General features: G+C 36.1%; 2 protein-coding genes across 2 annotated transcripts; one reads left to right on the top strand and one right to left on the bottom strand.

Moving 5' to 3' along the window:
* Positions 1-463: 463 nt before the first annotated feature.
* On the bottom strand, positions 464-6,976 carry LOC118734488 (intraflagellar transport protein 56). The gene is made up of 7 exons (XM_036464207.1): positions 6,935-6,976; positions 5,459-5,626; positions 1,979-2,388; positions 1,463-1,910; positions 1,053-1,385; positions 739-866; positions 464-662 (listed from the first exon to the last, which is right to left on the bottom strand). The coding sequence occupies exons 1-7, from the start codon at positions 6,974-6,976 to the stop codon at positions 464-466; spliced, it is 1,728 nt and encodes a 575-aa protein (XP_036320100.1).
* Positions 6,977-13,252: 6,276 nt separating this feature from the next.
* LOC118734585 lies at positions 13,253-18,373 on the top strand. Its single transcript, XM_036464291.1, has 4 exons — positions 13,253-13,517; positions 17,089-17,423; positions 17,505-17,615; positions 18,171-18,373. Exons 1-4 carry the CDS (start codon positions 13,371-13,373, stop codon positions 18,340-18,342), a joined length of 765 nt encoding a protein of 254 aa, XP_036320184.1. The 5' UTR covers positions 13,253-13,370; the 3' UTR covers positions 18,343-18,373.
* The last annotated feature ends 2,004 nt before the right edge of the window (positions 18,374-20,377 follow it).

Genomic DNA, 20,377 nt, shown 5'->3' with positions numbered 1-20,377 from the left:
TTTTCCAGTACACAGATATAAATTTTATAAAAGTGTTCTATGTAGTTCCATTTTCAAAAAAAAAATAAAATTTTAGAATTAGGCGAAAACCGGGTGTTTGGTCGCTCCCCAGAGGATACGTGGATATACTTAAATACTCAACCGGCGTCGTGAGCTGAACCGTACGCAAAAAAATCTTTCCCCACTTGCATGAACATATCGAGCCCTAACCGCCAAAATAACGTAAGCGACACTTTTTTCAAAATTTTCTTTTTGATGCAGAAATATTCCTAGAGCATTTAGATGCATTTCTGCATCAAAAAGAAAATTTTGAAAAAAATGTCGCTTACGTTATTTTGGCGGTTAGGGCTCGATATGCTTATGCCTCTCTGAGTTCTAAAACAACTTTTATTATAAATATTATACATATGTTTCATGTGTTTTGTGTATTTATGTTGTATGTATGTATTTATATATTTCACATTCATCTCAAACTATTTATATGTTTACGTATAACTTTTACCATCATATCGGCTTGCGGATTGGATGAGTCGCGTAGCAAGCCAATTACATCTGAAACGCCATTCGGTGGACAACCTTTATCGGCTTTCGAAGCCAAAGCATAAAGCACGCCAGCGCATGCACCACGTTTACCTTCCCAATTTTCAGGACTTGGATCGAGCCTGCAAGTTTTAAGGAGAAAACGTGTACATTTAATACAATTTACAACCTGTTTTGGGAACACTACGCCCATCTTACTTTTCTAGCATGTCGAAGGCCTTTGCAGCCACCCAAAATTCCTCACATTTGTAGCACTCATTGGCAATTAGTTGCAGTAATAAGAAGGCCTCAGAATTTGTGTCGCGTGTGATAAAAACATTCCAAGCCTAAAGAGGAGAAATTAAGAGCTACAGATGGCACTGGTTTTGATTAAAGCCATAAAAAGTGGCATTCTAAAATAAAATCAGACAAAGACTACTTGGGTTGTGCTAAACACCTGTTCTAACTATTGTAGGCCCCTGATACAATTTCTTTAAGCTTAACCCGTTTTAGCAAATATTTTCTCCGCTTACCAATTCAGGACGCCCGGCATGTATGTGACACTTGGCTATAATCATGCAATAGGCGTGTTGAATCTTAATATCCATGTCAGTAATTTGCATAAGCAGCTCTTCGGCTTCTTTGTAATAACCAGTAGCGCATTTGGCTTGCGCATAGTTGTAGTTGAAAGTATCATCGTTCACAAAGTAACTTCGTATGGAATTCATATAGACCAGCACCTCTTCGAACTGCGCATAGAGAAAGAAAGCCGAAGCCATGCTCTGACGGCCGGGTATAGTATCACATTCCGTTGCCGAGCTGCCAACTAAATGCAAATTCTGCTGAGCGGTTTTTATGTGCTCCTTCTGTGCAAGAGAACATTAATTGACTTTTTTTGTATTTTCAAATTTATTGAATAATATTTCTATGATGAGCAACTCACCGAACCGATTTGCTGACCCAGCGCTGCATGTACCACACCCTTGAGTATGTACTCATGCGGCACAGTGGGCTGCAATTCTTTGATTAGCGCATGTGCCTCCTGCACATTGTCACTCTTCAAATGGTATATGGCCAAGTTGAGACGTGCTTCTGGCACGATATTCAAGAGTGCCGGAAATGTTTGCATTGCTCCCTCGCCATTGCGAAACACAACCACATTGTGGCGTATCAAATCGGCGCCGAAAGTGCCATTGTCTGCAATATTTTGTATCTCCTGTTCGGCTACGCGTCCATTAAACAGTCGAAAACGATTGCACGCTTTCAGATTAGTGGCAATGGTGCTGTCTTTATGCTTAGTCAGATATACGTCCAGCACCTCTTGTGACATGTCATAGTAGTCCAGCTTGTAGAAGCACAATGCCAAGTAGACATTGATGGCCAAATAGTCTCTGAAATGTTTAATAAACATGTTAATGCTTGTGATTGTATCTGGGTATGGGCAAGACCCTTCGCGTACTTATTATCCAACAGTAATCGTTTATATATATCGATTGCATCTTGATAGTGTGCCCGCAAATAATGCATCGATGCCAGACTTAACTGATCTTCCACATCTACCCGCAGTGATGCTTGCAATTGCGTCAACTGTGCCTCATTGCCGAATTTTTGTGCCAGATGAAAGAGTAGACGCACCTTCAGGGGTGTATTCGGTGTTTGTTCAATCAATCGATGTGCCTCTTCATACATTCCCAAATAGAACATACAAACGGCAATGTTGAGCGCTATGTCCTCCGTCGCAGGCTCAACATTTCTTATGCTTTTGTATTGTTGTAGCGCCTGTTGATAGTCTCCCAAATGGAAGCTACAGAAGGCTATCCACTGATCAGTTATCAAGTGCTGCTCGTCGTCTTCATCTTCGCCTGAGAACTGATGGAAGGGTATTTAAAAAATATTACCAAAATAAACAAATATATTGTATGTATGTAATAAAGAAAAATATTGAGTTACTAAATGAATGGTTCAGTCTTCACGAGAACACCACTGACAACTTCGACGAAGTTTGACGTCCAAAAAATGCAATCGCTACGTACAGCTGAGAACTTTCAACAGTCTCTCAATCCTACTTAAAGAAGCAACTCTTCGTCTTCCAGATATAAATGGGCAGTGGGATTCCATATCCCAATCTCTTCGCACCGCTGTGGAAGAACTCACGCTGGTATGACGCAGCATATAAAGCCGCCATGCAGCCAATTGCTACGCGACAATTAAGAGGGAAGGGGGATGTCTGGGAAGTTGGCATACGGTATGATTAATGTGACCAACTATTTTATAGCTCAAAGATGTACAGGTTAGGTTAGGTTAAGTTAACGCCGCGAGCCAATTAAGAAATTTCGAATCCGGCTAATTTCGATCCCTGAGAGCTCAGTGTTTGTTCAGAAGTGCGAGCTAAAATGCTTCCATCTTAGCCTCGGGAAGGTTGGACAGTATAAAAGAAAGTGTGGATATGATTTCTCTTCATCTTCCTCTTGACAACTGATACAAAAGGATGAGTTGAAATTCTTAGTCCCCGCATCAATACCAATCGCACAATGGCCTGTCAGAACCCCCATCACTAGCCCTTGAGAGATAACGTATTTTATGATGCCCTATACAAACATTTGCTGCAGCAGAGAAACGTCTTCTTTTCCTTTTTATGTCACAAAAGGACCCGGTTTACCTTAGCCTAATAGCGGTTCGCGCTTCTGTCGGCAATATCTGCAGGCGCCGTTTTCAACATATGTATGTTAAGCGCCAGTGTAGGTGTGGTTCCTAATGCTCCGCTAGTTCCTGTTTTACAAGTGCAGCCTTCTCTAGTGAGTTCCACCAGACAAGAGCTTCTTGAAACAATATAGGCTTAAATCTGGTTTCCTAGATCTAATAAATTAATTTGGGCGGGCGAGAGACCCCATCTTTTACCAAAAGCACCCCTACAGCAGTACAAGGCACCTAGTTATTTGGTTCAGGTAACCTTGAGCCAGATCAAAAAAAGGTGTATGGAAATCGTCCCTTAACCAAAAGTTCCACATCACCTATATAGGCGATCACCCGACAGCCCACTTTTCCAGTTCCTCTAGAAGGTCGTTTACAACCGCAATCCAGAGCAGGGAGACAGATCACCACCTTGTGGAGTGCTCCCCTCGACTCTTCACTGAGTACAGACGCTCCCCCACTCCGCCGCGACAGTTCTATCACGAAGTAAGCGTATTACGTTGGCTTCAACCCACAGATTAAGAATATACTTGACTACTGCCTCTGGAGAAACACTGTTGAAGGTCCCTTGATATCGAAGAAGGCCCCTACTGCATAATATTCATGCGTGGAAGCTTCCTTTGACCATTTTACCAATGTGTGCAGGGCGGTATTCACCGACCTTTTCTTGCAATAAACATATTGAGCTCTTGAAAGACAATCACGCTCAATCGCTTTTCTTATGTACAGGTCTATCAGTCTGCCCATAGTTTTTAGCTAAAGCGTTTTTAGCAAAAACGAAGAGACTGATAGCCCTAAAATCCCTAGGCCTGAGAACCTTTTCCGGTTTTCGGGATGAACGCAACACTGATTACCCTCCAAGCCTTGGGGATGTACCCGGTCCCCACGCAGTTCGCATAAATAGGATCCAACAAATTTCATGACACCTTCAGAGCCCTTTGCAGCTGCGCAGGTACAATGCCATCGATCCCCGGCGACTTTAATAGTTTGAACGAATTTATCGTCCACGCCATGTGACGATCGTCCAAAAGATTGGAAAGTACAGGTCCTAGGGGGAGATTCTGTAACCAGTTAGCGACAATTTTCGAATCGCTATCGCACTTTTCGATGCAAAAACATTTTTATCATGCACCAAAAAGTGCGATAGCAATCCGAAAATTGTCGCTCACTGGTTACAGAATCTCCCCCCTGAAGTACAAGATATTGCAAAGAAGTGCATTGGACTGTACTTCGAAGTACGAAGTACAAGACCGAAAAAAGAAGTACTGTACTTCCGAAAGAAGTACGGTTGGTCACATTAGGTATGATGCAAAACGACAAAAAAGGAGTTGTTCTAAGTAGCCTTCCCATAGTTATTGAAGAGGAAAAATGTTCTGGATATTTTAACAAAAAAAATTTCTTAAAGAATTGTGTATGCCAGATTCACTCAGCATACGATATATGGCAAAAAGGCAAATAAAAAACTGTTCTGAGCAATGCTTCAATATTTCAACAGTTCCTGAAAATTAACAAAAAACTTCTGCAAAGTTACACCTTTTCGAAAATGTCGAAAAAGTTAAATTTTTGAAAAAAATAAAATTTAAAACTGTTCTGAGTAGCTTTTCAAAAGTTCTAGAGTTCCTGAAAAGTAAAAAGAAAGTTCTGCAAAATTACGCCGAAAAAAACACTTTTTTCAAAAAAGTCAAAAAATTAAATTTTTGAAAAAAATAAAAATTAAAACTGTTCTGAGTAGCTTTTCAAAAGTTCTAGAGTTCCTGAGAAGGAAAAATAAAGTTCTGCAAAATTACGCCGAAAAAACACTTAGCATACGCGAAGAATTTCACAAATATTTTTATGAAATATAACTATTTTTCAAAAATGGGATTTTGGCATCTCTTGGCAGATTGAAAAATTAGGTGCCATTTAATTTAAAAGAGCGCCAAAAATGGAGGGGTTTAAGCCAAGTTGGCAGGAATGTTCTTATTATACATTTTATTTTCAGATTGAAGAATTCGCACGGACTTGAGTTACCCGCTCAAAACCTCGTTTGACCCCAGCTGAATAGGTCGGAGGGGTCTTTCACAATTTGGACGAACTTATGGCTTCATAGAGGCAGCTTCTCCTTTTGCTATCAAAAGCGGGTTTGAAATCCACAAAAATGTGGGGTGTGTGTCGATTTGCATACTTCTCCACGTACTTTCAAGTTCTAGCATATTCTCAAAACACGTTATACTTATTTGCCTAACTCAATTACAGCTTCAAGTAATACCTCAAGAAACGCCCTCGCGCCGGTGTAGTCACGCTTCAAAATGAAATCCTCCAATGAGTTGGGCAACCGCTTGGCAAGTGAGCCACTAACTGCTTGACGTGAACTTGCTGAATCAGTTTTGCCACGCGATAAAATCTGGATTGGTGAAAATATGGATTTGCAATTTATCTACAGCAAGAACTATTTTCAATATAAGTGTAAATACCATATTGTATTTGGTGATACAATTGATGAAAAGTATTTATTATTTACTTTATTTTAACACAACTATTTACTGAACTGCACTGAAAATTGTTATTACAGATTTTCTACTTTGTTTTGAATTGTGGTCGCCAGGCAACCACTTTCCCGCATAGGGGGTGGATAGAAATAACTACAGGGTAGTTTTTCTGGGTAAAAAGTAACAGCAACCTGGGTTACTATATAAGTAAGAATATTGTTAGAAGAGAGTTACCATATTTTTTCAAAAGTTTAAATTCACGACGATTTATTCCGAAAAGTTTTTGAAGAGGGTTGCTACCTATTCAAAACGTTGAAATCAATTTAATTAACGGGTTAAGACAAATATTTTAATATGGGTATCAAACGAGAGAGGTTTAAAGTTGCTTTATTTCAAAAATATTTTTTAAGAGTGTCGCCATCTGTTTCGTGATTTGAAATCAATTAAATTAACAAGTTAAAGAAAAAATTTTGATATAATTTTCAAAGAAGGGAGTTTTAAGAGAGCTTTGTTTCAAAAATATTTTTGAATCAGGTTGCCACCTGTTATGTAATTCACAGAAATTATTTTACAAGCTAACTGAACTATTTTAATATGGATGTCAAAAGAGTAATTTTTAGGAAGCTTTATTTTTACAATATTTTTTGAGAAGATTGCCTCCAGTTTTGAAAAGGGTTTCTACCTGCCCAAAATATTGAAACCAATTTAATTAACAGGTTAAGTCAAATATTTTAATATGGATATCAAATGACAGAGGCTTAAGGCAGCTTTATTTCAAAACGATTTTTTAAGAGGGTTGCCACCTGTTATATAAGTTACTCGAGGTACTAAAATAGCTGATGAAACTGGCTCGATTTAGACAACCATCTTAGTAAGAGCTTCAAAATTATCAGCATAATTCTCTAGCATTCGGTATAACAGATATCAAATATATGAGATGTGCTAAAGTGACATGTCCAGGATCCTAAGCAGTATCTTATTTTGTTTTTGCATTTATTTAAACTTTAGCGGAATTCTAGACTTTCATTAACAATTATTCTACAAAACTTTACTTCGTTTGCAGCCCACGCTATGGAATAGGTACTTTTTCTCAAAATTCGTAAGAAACGACAGCGTTGGAATTTCATAAAGTGGGTATTATTTTATAGCGGCAATCAGAACTATTCTCCTTTCATTCCACTGTTCGCTAAGTAGCGAACCGAAAAAAAAACATCTCCTACATCCATCCAACGTCAACAAGCATCATAGTCAAGTACGATAATGCAACCGCTTGCATTTGCCAGTATACCACTGGCCATTATTTAGCGTATAAATAGAAGCGAAGGGAAAGACCGAAAGTATGGTGGAGCCGTCCAACGCTTCAACGAAAGGGGCTCGTGTGGCCAGCCGCAACTGGAGAAGCCTGAGTGCAAGGATTAAGAATGCAAACTCTAAGTGGGTGTGTTAGTGTAGGTGTGCTTGTGCTTGTGCGTGTGACAAATGGCCGGTACTTCGTCATTATGTGATGCCACTACAGTAACGTTACTACACTGCGGCTGACGGCGCCATTATGGCAAAACTGTGTGTTTCTTGAAGAGAAGAGAGCCAAAAAAGAGTAGTGTAATGTTGCTACGTTTTCTGCTTCTGCAGCCTGCAGACTGTATAGCTGCTTTCTGGTGATGTGCACTTTGCATTCATGCTTTATGCAAAATTGCGCAAATTATGCAAAAGCGCGTGGCAAAACACCGTCAAGTGGCGCTGAATTCACATACTACTCATTTCACACATTGCCCTGTGGCATGCAGGAAGTTACGTTAAAGGTGGCTTTTGCACTTCCGTGGGAGGGGCGGCGAAAGTACAGTGAAAATGGTTGGTTCCATAGCAACAACTTTCATTCAATGTCACAAGCCATGCGAGTTGTATGAGAAAAGGCAGATGGAAATGTAGAAGATAGTAGGAGTTGGTGGAGGGTTTAAAGGACTATGTATATAACTATTGCTGTGTGGAAGAAAAAGAACAACAAAGCCATCACTGTCATTACTATCGTTAACGGCAACGCGATAATGAGGACACTTAAGCGATGCGCAAACTCCTTAACGCATTCACAACTAAAAAAGCTAAATTAACGAGAGAAATTCCAGTGATTCTATCGAGAGAATAGGCGTAAAATGGTGGCAGTTAGGCAAGGAGTAGAGCGATTTTTAGTAATGGTCGTTCTTTTTACATATTTATGTGGATACACGAAAAAGAAATAATTAAAAACAATTTTCAAATCAATACGAGAGAATTCGTTTGTTAATTACAATGTTATATGGAAGCCCAAAGAAAATGAATGCTCTTGAACAAAATAGAATACCAAATCCAGAGCATTATAAGTTTGAATTATGAACGCTCTATTCTTGAGTTTATTGAAAATAAAACCCGTATTCAAAAAGAGTTTAAAACTCTGTCTAATAACACAGTGCAACAAAATGAAAAAATTTAATCTTTGAGTCTCATAGTATTTTTCTGACAGGTTATGAAAAATAAGAATGTCATATTTTCCCAAATATTTGTATCAGTAATTTTTTTCATTTTATGTCACCTCAAAGTTTACAGTTCTAATCCTATATATGAAAAACCATATCTGAAATCGTCCAAAACTATTTTCAATGTTTTTAACTCTTTGAAATGGTTCTTCTGTCAAATTGCGCTATAGAACTTGAAAGACCGTTCAAAAGTTTTTGTAACTGTAAAAATGTTCCTAAACGGGTGGCAGAAATAATAGACTCAGCTCATTTTTATTTGATATTTTTCTATAAAATTCTAGCTAGTTTTACATTAAATGCCATATAAAACGAATTTCAAATTTCGTACAAGAATTATAAAAATTCAACAAATTTTCACCAAAAAAATCAAATTTCTTAAAATTTTGGTGTGCGGTTCTATAGCCCATTCAAATTTCCAGGGTTGTGTGATTTTTAATTAGTCAAATCCCTAATCCAAAAATAAAATTGATTGTTGAATTGATAGTTGTATGAAATCCTAAATGATATACATTTTTTATTTGTTCGATGGATAAATTTTATTTGTGATGCTTTGACCAAATAAAAAATTAATTTTATTTGTAATCGTCGTGCAAATGAATTTCATTCGTGGTTTTCCTACTAAAAGCATTTTTTATGCAAGCACGATTTTCGATAAAATAAAATTCATTTTTTATTTGGTTTACAAATCAATTTTATTTTATATTTTTTCCGACGAATCAAATCACAAATTCACAAATCAATTTTATTTTATCCTTTTCCGACTAATCAAATCCAAAATAAATTTTATTTTTAATTTGGTCGATGAATCAAATCCCAAATAAATTTTATTTTTAACTTGTTCGATGGATCAAATCACAAATCAAATACATTTTCTAAATAATAACGGATTTAAAATCAAACAGTATTTTAAATAGCGTAACAGTGCAGCACGCATATGAGAAAATCTCACGAGTTGTTTTTTTTTTTTGTAGTGTCACTTCCTTTTCTCGCCAGAAAAAAACGCTAAAGCATTTTTCTTGCATATATTTCAATCAATGGAGAAACAAGTACAGTGAAAATAAAATAAAAAAATTAAGTATTTGAATAATGTTTGCCTTAAAACGTTTATTTATGTGAAAAAGTACCGAAATTTCAAATTTTTTCATTGTCGCTCGAAAAAGCATAATTTTTTTTTTTTAATAACTTTGTGAAGTTTTCAAATAGAAGGTTCATATTGGAAGTAATGGACGTTGGCATCAAATACAACATATCTGTGAAGTTTCAAGAGTGTGCCACTAAATTAAAAAAAATGCAGCATGCGGAATGTCTGCCGTAGCTATTTTGTAATTTTTTTAAATTTTACGACTTTTTAAATTTCATTAATTTAAAGTACTTTAAAGTGTTAAAGTTAAACGGTGAAAATGTTTTTCTTGCCAAAATGAACGAATCTAGTGTAATAAAACTATTTTGTGCCACCAATCGAAAGAAAATTACATTGAGTAAAAGATAACTATGATTTGAGAAACTGAAATTCCATTTTTACCATTTTTGTTGGCACACATGAAATTCATTCTAAAATTGTTGTATACATGAAGAAAGTATTATATATGTGCATAAGGAATACTGTGTAAAAGTCTTCCACGCCAATATTTAACTACTTTTAAATTATATGACTTTTAAATTAAGGCGCACGAGTAAACGTGTGAGCTGACTATGTGTATTGCTACGGGGCGTATACGTTACATACAAAACTAGGGGTATATGAGCATGAATTGTTATTATTACTTTTTTTAGTATATCTCTTTTAAGTTTTCATTTAAATACAATTACGCGATGGAATTTTATTCTTTATGCAAAACTGAAGATAATGCATTTTCTAAGATAAGTGTGCCACTTATCATGTTCTTGTCGAAAAATGTAACAACTCGTGGGATTTGCTCATGTGCATCTTTCATCAATCTTGCTTAAAAAGTTGCGTAAAAGCTGGTCGCTGCAATATTTAAAGGGCTTAAGTGATATCAATTTTGTAATCCAAAACAAAAGACTCTTATTTAGTTTTGGTCATTGATGCGAAAAAATATCAACAAAAGTCGGTTTTTGTATGTAGGGGCTTTGACTTAATTTCCTTTCACCACATAGCAGCACGCGTCCACATTTTCATACAAACATATAACCACCGACCAACACTTGTTATCCTCCCGTCGTGCTCTCTGGTCCTTTTTATTATGTCTATAGCCTTTTTTTGATCTAGTTACTTGCCTGATGTATGACTTACTCTCATCACACATATGAAGATACACATATACTCTGTACATACATGCAAGTACACATGCGTACGTCCGCGTACAAAATATTCACTGGTATAAATTTCTTATGACACACTAAGAAAATGTGTAAACTTAGCATATTTTATTAGCTGCACTCTGCTCGCATAATCCCAAAGCGTTTGCGTTTCACCAGCTAAGCCGAAACGAAACGATACGAAGCGAACCATTGTGGCAGCTAAGCGAGTCAACCGCCATAGTGAGTCAGTTTATTATCTGCTTAGCAATTGCCACATGCACACAATCAGTCTTTTAAACATTCAAACGCACGTAAAACGCCATCACATTCATGGCACAGCAAGTAAACGCAATTGAATCAAGTCTGTCGTCCTTTGTTGTTGAAAAGAAAGTGTACATACATAGCTATGCAGGATGCCACACTCTGGCATATGACGCACATGTTGCATGCCTCATGCATCAGATTTAAGGCAGTCAGCAAGTGAATGCAACGACAAAGTGCTTTTAAATATTTACACATTCGCATAGCAGTGTAGGAACTTTGCACACAAACGCTTGCGTACATGTTATAGTACAAAGGCATTGTAGTATGTTCAGATGTTTAGACAAAAGCCAAAATAAACATCGCCAAGTTTCCAGAAGTTGTTGTCTTGCCTTATGTATGCTTACCCGCTCACAAACATATATGTACATACGTAACTAGTATGAGTGCAATGCAACAACCATAAATAGATAGAAGCAAGCAAGGCTCTCATGTGCTGTATGTTCATACAAATTTAGATATACCCTGCTGGGAAAACAATCAACTAGTTGCTTCTCCGTAAGCCAGCAGCATCCTCTATTTGTTGTATGTATGGTACTGCTGGGGTTCAGTTTGGCAGCTCGTATTACAAAATTAGATTAACAGTTAGTCGCTTGCCTAAAACCTTATTCAGCATATAACATTTGAAGTAAAATATGGATTGAGCCCAGTTGGCAGGCCTGGTAAAGGCCCGTAAATCTCCCACAAAATCTTTCGCTCGAATACTCCAAGAGTCGCCTCATCGGATGTTGTCGTTGTCCATGTATCTGCGTCATATACCAACACAGGCATGACGCAGGTATAGAGAAAGGTTTTCGTACGTCGAGAGAGGACTTGCCTACTCAGTGCAAAGTAGCACTTGTTGGCAAGACTGATTTTGCGTTGAATTTCGATGCTGGCATTATTATCGGTGTTAATGCTGGTTTCCAAGTGAACGAAATTCTAAACTTTCTCGAAATTATACCTGTCAACAGTGACGTTTGTACCAAGGCGCTGACTGCTTATTTGATGGCAGGATATACTTCGTCTTGTCCTCGTTTACCACGAGACCCATCCGCTTTGCTCTCACTATCTCACTTGGAAAAGGCAGAACAAATTTAGCGGTTTTTGTTACCGATAATGTCGGTGTTATCGGCATAAGCCAGCAATTGGACGCCCTTGAAATGAATTGTTCCTGAGCGATTTTTCTCCAATATCATATTAAAGAAATTCCCAACTTAGGAACTTTATGCTATACTCTGTAAAGACACACAAATTTTAAATAGGGCCTCTCTTCAGAGTGCCAGCTGCATCAAAATGGCTTTCATTTCCTTCCCTCTCTCGTTCAAAAATACCGGTTTCATGCTGCACGATGATGACAGTCTTAAAAGGCTCTATGTCACACAGAGGTTTGAAACTGAAATTTACTGTGCATAATCCTCCAGAGCCGTAATTTTTCAACCAATTTGTTTCATTTTTTTGATAAAAGCTTATGAAATTTACAAGGGACCTTTTGAACACGAGTCTTTAATTTTTATTTGTTTATATTGATTTCTTTTTTATGCAAAGAGCCGAGTTATTTTGAGGAAAGTCAATTCCACTATTTCAGTTAATACACAAGTGTTACATAATAAACACTAGTTAAAAACAATTGTAGGGTTCCCCAAAAACGAAAATAAAATTTCACTGGAAAAATTTTAAATGTGAAAAAAAAATTACCAAAATTTATATTTATTTTTTTTTTTATTTTTAGAAAAATTGTGTGTATGCAGTATTATAAGACATTAAATAAAAAGCATGTTTCAGGTGGCCAATAACTCACTTTGAATTTGAATATTTTTTTTTTTGCTTACTTATAAACAAAAATTGTAGGTAACTTTATATGTAAGAAATTGTCTAATATTGCCAACAAAAAGATTATTCAAAATCAACACGAGTTGTTAGCCCGGAAACCTTTAACGGTTTTAAACTAGTTTTTGTTATGCAACATTTATTAACTGAACTCGATTTTCTTCACAATTGCTACTTTCTCTGCACTTTGTACTCAAAAATTTATGATAAACAAATATAAAAAATTGTGCTCAACAGGTCTCTTGTAAACAAAATCAAAGTCTACGCGCTTAAACTGCCGTTAAACAAATAACCGAATGAGCCTACTGCAGGCCTATTTGACCCATTTATATATACACACGGCTTTTATTGCGGAAAAATTCTTATGGAATTTAAGAGACGCAATTAAGCAAAATATTTGAACCATAACAATATTTAGGTATATATACATACATATACATACATACATACCTGCACACATGTCGATTAACGGCTTTCACTTCAGTACTCGTAGCTACTCAAGAATTTCTTTAAACAAATTCTTCTAATAAGCATAAATACCTACGCAAATACATATGTACATATGTATGTAAGTATGTACATTATGCACAAATACATTGACTGACACTTATGTACGTACATATGTATGTATGTTTATACGTAGAATAGATTTCGCAGTTAAGTGTGATCTGTCACTTCCAGACACATGTCGTTTGAACTGACAGTTTGGGATCAGTTAACGGCGCGAGTTCATCGAAACATATTGCTTAAATACATTTGACGGCATTTCATATTGTGAACTCTTCTCGAAAACATGGCTTTTAATACGGTTTTATTGGCATTTTGGTTATTGCTGCTGTGCCTGCTTGAATTTGTGCTTTCAACCCGTTATTTTACTGTAAGGAAACTTAGACAACCTAGGACTTTGACATATCCCAAAACAGCACCAACTCGTCTACAAGTAAGGAACTGAGAAACTGCATAAAGTACGATTCATGTCGAAAAATGTGTACTTAACATGACTCAAAATACATATATAACACAATTCGAATCAACTAACTGTGTTTAATTAACAAACATGTCGTGGGAAAGTAAAAAAAAAATAGATAACCGCAAGTGATATTGTGCAAAGTATTGATTAACAAACGTAGTTAGAGTGAAATCATTAACAAAGCTGTGATTCCAAATAGTTATTATACACATTTTGAATACTAAAAAAAAATGAATTAACTTTGCATTTACACCATCACAAAACACACAAACTAACAAAATTTATATTTAACATATTCGTCAGAGAAAATGAAAATGTAATTTTATGTACTGATTTACTCATGGAAAAAACTCTACTCTTAATTGAAAACTCCGGTTTTAACAGATTTTGGTGCAAAATCTAAATTTTTTTTAGTAATTACTGAAGCTAAACTACTGAATATTGACTAATAAAGTTCTACTTAAGCGTTCAAAAATCTGGTGAAAGGGGTGTGGCACTGCCCACTTATGATAAAATGTTTTATCTCAATAATCACTTTACAAATCTTTACCAAACATACATTTGAATGAAATTCATCTAAGCTTTAAATAATTAAAAATTCAGGGTGCCACAAAAGCAATAATGCCTCACGCAATATACAAATTTTTTTAGGTAAACCAAGGTCCATTAAGAGCGCCAAATCCCCTAAGTATTTCATATTTGATCCTCATGTGTCATAATAGACTTCCTAGGGCAACTGCTTCTGTTATGTATATGTATAAGGCATAATCTTTTTTTTGTCTTTTTGTATCTAATAAATTAATAATAATTTTTCCGATAAATTACCCATGGCGATAGCTTCAGTAGTATCATTCAGCTTTATTTTCTTTGCGTACGTCGAGCACTCATCTATAGGTTTTTTTGTCTCCATTGATTTCAATCGGTTGGCATACAAGGCTTTTCTTCCTCAAGTAATCTAATACCCGCTAGCCAGTTTTTTACAAAATTAAGACATAAAGAGACATTAGTACAATATTTGAACTTGTATAACTCACTAGAGATATTGAAATAATACTATTCACTGCCGATTAACAGCCCGATTCTGTGCACTTGATAAATTGAAAATCTTTATAATTTGTAAATTTTTTATTATTTATGGAGAATTGGTATTCTAGAACAGAAATCAAAAGCTCTTTTCTTGATAAATTATCAAGATTGAAAATGCTATTGACAAATTGAAATTTCATGTGAAATGTATAAATTTTGTATATTAATAAATTTGTTTCTAACAATTAAATACTCCATGTGCCGGCATTTGAACCTACTACACACGGAATTATAGCCGACATCTCTACCTACTCGGCTACGGCAGTCAAAAGCTGTTTTGCTTTTAAATTCATATTTTTCATATGTGACAATGAAATCAGTTCCACTCATGTGGAAATCAGTTCCACTAATGTGGAAATCGTAGAGCTTTTTGTTTTATAAATATTGACACAGAATGCGAAGGAAGCTTTTACTTGATAAAAATCTTGATAAAATTTCTTTACAAAAAATTTATCAAGAAAACCCAGAATTGGGCGGTAAAGCTGCACAGAATTATTTACTCTCTCTGTATCATTACTCAAAAAATATGATTTTATTATTATTATTCTCTCTTATTGGCGCTGTAACCATCTAAACGATTTTGGCCGGGTTCAACAAAGCAAGCCAGTAGTTTCTCTTCTGTGCCAACTGATGCCAAGTGAAGCCACGTCTTTTTATACTTGGCCTTTCCATCGCAGTGGGGGCCTCCCTCTTCCTCTGAGTTCCGAGTTGAATACTTTCAAAGCTGGAGCGATTGTGTCCATTCGAACATCCATACACCTCATCGTTCCATCGTCGCCAACGCGCAAAGGGATACCAAATTCAGACATCGCGGCATAAAGACAACTCCTTTTCGAGCTGTCGAAAACGGCTTTGAAATCGACAAATAGATGGTGTGTGTCGATACTATTCTCGCGGGCCTTTTCCCAGATTTGGCGTTTTGTGAATACCTGAACTATGGTGGATTTGCAAGATCTGAAGCCACACTGATATGGTCCAATCAGTTCGTTGACGGCCGGTTTCAGTCTTTCACACAATACACTTGATAAGACTTGTTACCTGTACTTAGAAGGCTCATCCCGCGGTAGCTGGCGCGTATGGCGAGGACGCCTGTCTTGTGCATTGAGCAGAGCAGCATTTTGGATAAGAGTTGATGCATGCACCTCACGGCCGTACTTGAATAGCTCAGCTGTCAGGCCGTCAGCTCCAGCAGTTTTTTTGTCATAATCAGGCGATGGGACATCGACACCACCATCATCGACTGGGGGCTCGGGTTCGTCTTGTTTCAGTGCTGCTGCCATTAATAGGGTGATCACGTGGTTGTTCTTACGGGAGTTCGCCCCGGTCTTAGAACCTTCCGTAATTCACCTAACTCTCCGGTAAAATTTTTTGGAGTTTTTCCTGCCCGCCAGCGATTTAAGCTCTTCGTATTTCGGCCTCACTCTTCTTATTACGGCAAATACGTTTCGCTTCCCTCTTCAGTTCTCTATAGCGGTCCCACATGCATAGCTCGCGTTGCGCCTAATTGCAGCGTGGCCCTGTGGCGGAATCTTTTTACATTCCCCATCATACCAGTGGTTCGTTCGGGCTCGCTGTAATCCGACTTCTTCGTCAGCGGCTCACATATTTATGTCGGTTTGTTGAAGAGTGCTCTCTGTCTTGGCTGTCTGTCTTAACTGCAGCTTTTTGACGTTGAGCTTTCCTTACATTGTTGAACGCAGATTTTTTGCTGCACAGAGGTGGGTGCGTATCTTGGCTTCAACAAGATAGTGGTGTACGTCGATGTGAGTTTCTTGGATGCTTCGTCCTCCTCTTCCTTCGGGGCAAAGGCACAAATGAGCGATAAGTTAATGAGTCTTGCTTAACTGCTTAACTGAATACACATTTATATAGCGAGCCGCCATGACCTAAGGCTGCACCAATAAAAATACGTATTTTTCCAAGTTTTGTCTTAAACTACTAATGCATGTTTAAAAAAATAAAAAATTTTCGTAGTCTGGAAAATTCTCCATTTATCGAGCACTTGTATGGATTTTTTTTTATTTTTGCACCATTTATGCGACAGAAGCACCATTTTTCAATTTTTAGAGGCTGTTTCATATTTTTAATCGACTTCCAAAAACGGAGGAGGTTATCAGTTCGTTATTTCGCTAAACTCGGTAGATGCTAAATAAAATAACCGTTTAAAAATTTTTAACAAACATACATACACAATTATATACACACAACCACGCAAAAATAAATACTGCCTACATATTTTAACACACTTTAATGCCTAACACAAAGCAAAACCACATATTCCTAACAAAAAATTAACTAAACCAATAACGTTTTAAGTGGTAACAAAAGTAGTTTTGTGATCTAAAACTACAAATTCTTACATAAATTTTTATGAATGTATGTATGTGTACATATGTATATACATATGTACCCTCGTACATATCTGCATTGTGTGCAAATTTCATTTTCAACTTAGTTCATTGGCGGTATTGGTATACCCGTTGAAGATTTACTCTATGAATCGGTCACTTCTGGCTACGTATTAAAAGCTGAATATTTTCTGCCTACCAAGGCAGAAGAAATGAGACCACAATATCTGACGCCACAAAATGTAAATCGACGCAGCTTTAGAGATATTGTTCAGCACAATTATACAACTGCGCATGCATATAATGTCGGTGCGAAGCATCATCAGTCTGGTATACTGGGTCGGCGGCACGAGAGTTTTGGTACTAATTTGCAGGGTAAACAGAAGACGGCATCTGCTTATCGTTGGATTATCTACAAAGGCATGGAAACTCTGATGAATCGGTGCGTGTGATATTTTTTTTTTATTTTTTACCATTTATTTATTTACTAAATTTGTGTTCTTTTTTTTTTATTTGCACGTAGTGCCGGTCTTTCGGGACGCGAGTGTATGCTACGCAGCATTTGTGAGCACGCGGCGTTGCCATTTCACTATGAAAGTGGGATTTTATCAGAGATACTGCATATTATATTAACGTAAGAAACTGCTATGTGTTAACATATTTATCTATAAAAGGTATGTACATTAGGGTGTTTCAAATAAAGTAAAGTCGGTATCGTAATGCTCCCACCCCCTAGGACTGTTCTATATCGCAAAAATATAAATTTTTTTTAGTCCAGAAATGTGTAGAGGTCTCTCAAAACGCTCAAAGATTTCCGTGTATTTTATACGAGGAAAAACAATTTTTCGTGGAAATGGTGTATAATCCTTGAAAATCTATATTTTTCTATATTCTCTTTACGCTCCTGAGTTAATTTGGAATTTAAACGGACATGAAAAACTTTTGGAAAATATTGGAATAAAAGTATCGATCGAAATGAAATTAAACCGTTTTTAGCCGAAAAAAAAACTTTAATATTTAAAAGGTGATAAGTTAGTATCGCACTTACCTGTACTTAATTAAATGTTATTTTATTTTGAATTTTTTATCTCATTTTATTTTTATATTTTTTTATTTTAAACTATTTTTTTGTTTTTGACTTTTATTTTATTTTTTTCAAAACTAAATATATTTTTTTTGTTACGAACAGGCCTTCCCGTTCGCATGATGAATTGGTTCATCCTAACGACCGAGCATATGGACATGCCGAGCGCCTGGGCCGAAGTGGCGGAGACTGTGCTGGAACATACTTTGCATGCGCTTACACGCCTATAGAACAAATTTCGACCGTTTTCGATCTAGATGTTGCATATAATACATAAACAATAATAAAAATAAGTAAAAATTGCTTGTGAATAAGAGTAAATATAATCTTGTAAATAGTTTTGATAATTTTGTCTTCTACTTTTAAAGAGCATTAGAATTAATAGACTAGTCAATTTAGCACATGAAGTCGAAACAATTCCATTAGGGATAAATTATGAATTTGCCGTTTTGGTCGGGTAGTTATTCCAATTAAAATAACGAAATGTTCTATCTCTCAATTTGACAGTAACTATTTTTATTTAATCAAAAATTATTGGCGCATCGCTGCTAATATCACTGGTCGTTTAATTCGCGTTCATTGTGTCAAGATCGCAGGGATATCCTTTTATAGAGGAATAAATTATCTAAATAATTGAAGTCGGAAATGCTGCGTCTATACAATGATTTATTTTTATAAAATAGTATCAGTGAGAAATAATGTTACTCATACGCCACGTATGTACGTGGTGGAATCTTAGGGCTGTTAACTTATCTACATTCAAAAAAAACAGTTAGAAAAGGACTTTTTCTTAACAGCGGTCGACCCTCGGCAGGCAATGGCAAACCTCCGAATGTAGTTCTGTCTTGTAGAAGCTTCTCATGAAATACATTTGCCGTTCGGAGCCAAAAATGGAATGTAAAATTAAAGCACTTTGCCTGTAGATTTACAAACAGGTTTTATTTTTTCGAAAAGAGTGGCCACCTGTTTAACAATTAAATTCAAATTATTTAATAAACAATCCGCACCGATCGTTCAATTTTCCAATATGAGGTTTCAAATTCAAAGGCTTGGTCTGCAGATGTGCAGTAAAGTTTTACTTTTTGAAAATAGTTGCCACCTTTTTAAAAATTTTACTCAAATTATTTAAAAAATAAATCAATTATTACAAAATGGGTATCCATCGAAATGGTTTTGAAAAGCTTTCTTTCCTAACTTAACTATGTTGAGGTTGCCACCTGTTTGAAAAATCCAATTCAATTTGAATTAAGGGAATTAGGTCAGAGATGTATGTATCACCATATGGGTGTCAAACGGAAGGGGTTTCAGAAAGTAATAGTTTGAATATATTTTGAAGAAGGTTGCCACCTGCTCGAAATGTAGAATTTCGAAGTTATATGAAACTAGCAATTACCCGGCGTGCTTCGCTGCGCCTTAAATGTATTTTTGTGTTGTAACTCTCCCCCTAAGCTCTTATGGCCTCATTTACAAAATATTTTTAAAGAACTTTATGAAGTTAGATTTAAAAAAATCGATCTATGAAGCATTGTTTATTTTTTTTTTGAGTTAATATATTTTCGAAGGTAATTAGAAAATATGTAAAGAACCGACTTTCTCTTGGAAATTTAATTTATAATCTTATAACTGGAGTCTACTATCGCACCCTTTCCTCAAACGTGTATTGATTCAATATTCAAATAACGTATATTTATATAATTTGAAAAAATCTCCCTACTATACAAATATGTACAGCAATATTAAATAATATTTTCAAATGTTGTGAGAGGGAGTAACAAAACAAAATTACTTTTAAGGCGCAGCGAAGCACGCCGGGTATTCGCTAGTGTCACATGAAATTAACTGAGCAAAGTACAATGAATAGCTGTTAAACAATGGCACCATCTACTTTAAATGAAACATACTTATTTTCGTGGGGGATACTCACACACCATATACTTTTCTATTGAAATTTTTCCTGAATTTTCCTAGCTATAAACCTCCAACGAATGCAAAACCGTGAAAATCGGTTCGTGCGTTCTGGAGTTATAGCGTCAGGAAGGAAAACCCTACTTATTTTTATATTAATTTTTATATTAAAGAAGATTAAAGAACTGTCCGCATTACTCAATTTTATTTTTCACTAAAACGGTATTCATGAATTTTTTAATTTTTTTTTTATTTGCTTCCGCATACTTTTGACATAACAGCTTTCATTTTATGCCGATATTAAACAAATACAGCCTAAGTTTACCCGGGTCCACGTTTTGGTCTGTATCTCGTGACCCAAGTCACCCAGCTATATGAAAAGTGCTCAATCTTAAAGCATTCATGAA

Source organism: Rhagoletis pomonella, unplaced genomic scaffold (genome assembly GCF_013731165.1).
Source record: "Rhagoletis pomonella isolate Grant_MI unplaced genomic scaffold, Rhpom_1.0 Rhpom_scaffold_00002, whole genome shotgun sequence".
Taxonomy (NCBI): domain Eukaryota; kingdom Metazoa; phylum Arthropoda; class Insecta; order Diptera; family Tephritidae; genus Rhagoletis; species Rhagoletis pomonella.
The sequence above is the reverse complement of the archived record's forward strand: the minus strand, read 5'-3'. Positions and strand labels throughout refer to the sequence as shown.

Coding starts and splice junctions, on each gene's coding strand:
- LOC118734585 (XM_036464291.1), top strand. CDS start 13,371: ATGGCTTTTAATACGGTTTTATTGGCATTTTGGTTATTGCTGCTGTGC. Junction 13,518..17,088: donor CAGCACCAACTCGTCTACAA/GTAAGGAACTGA, acceptor TTTTCAACTTAG/TTCATTGGCGGTATTGGTAT. Junction 17,616..18,170: donor ATACTGCATATTATATTAAC/GTAAGAAACTGC, acceptor TGTTACGAACAG/GCCTTCCCGTTCGCATGATG.
- LOC118734488 (XM_036464207.1), bottom strand. CDS start 6,976: ATGGCCAGTGGTATACTGGCAAATGCAAGCGGTTGCATTATC. Junction 5,627..6,934: donor ATGCAAGCGGTTGCATTATC/GTACTTGACTAT, acceptor TTCTTGCTGTAG/ATAAATTGCAAATCCATATT. Junction 1,386..1,462: donor TGGGTCAGCAAATCGGTTCG/GTGAGTTGCTCA, acceptor TCTCTTGCACAG/AAGGAGCACATAAAAACCGC.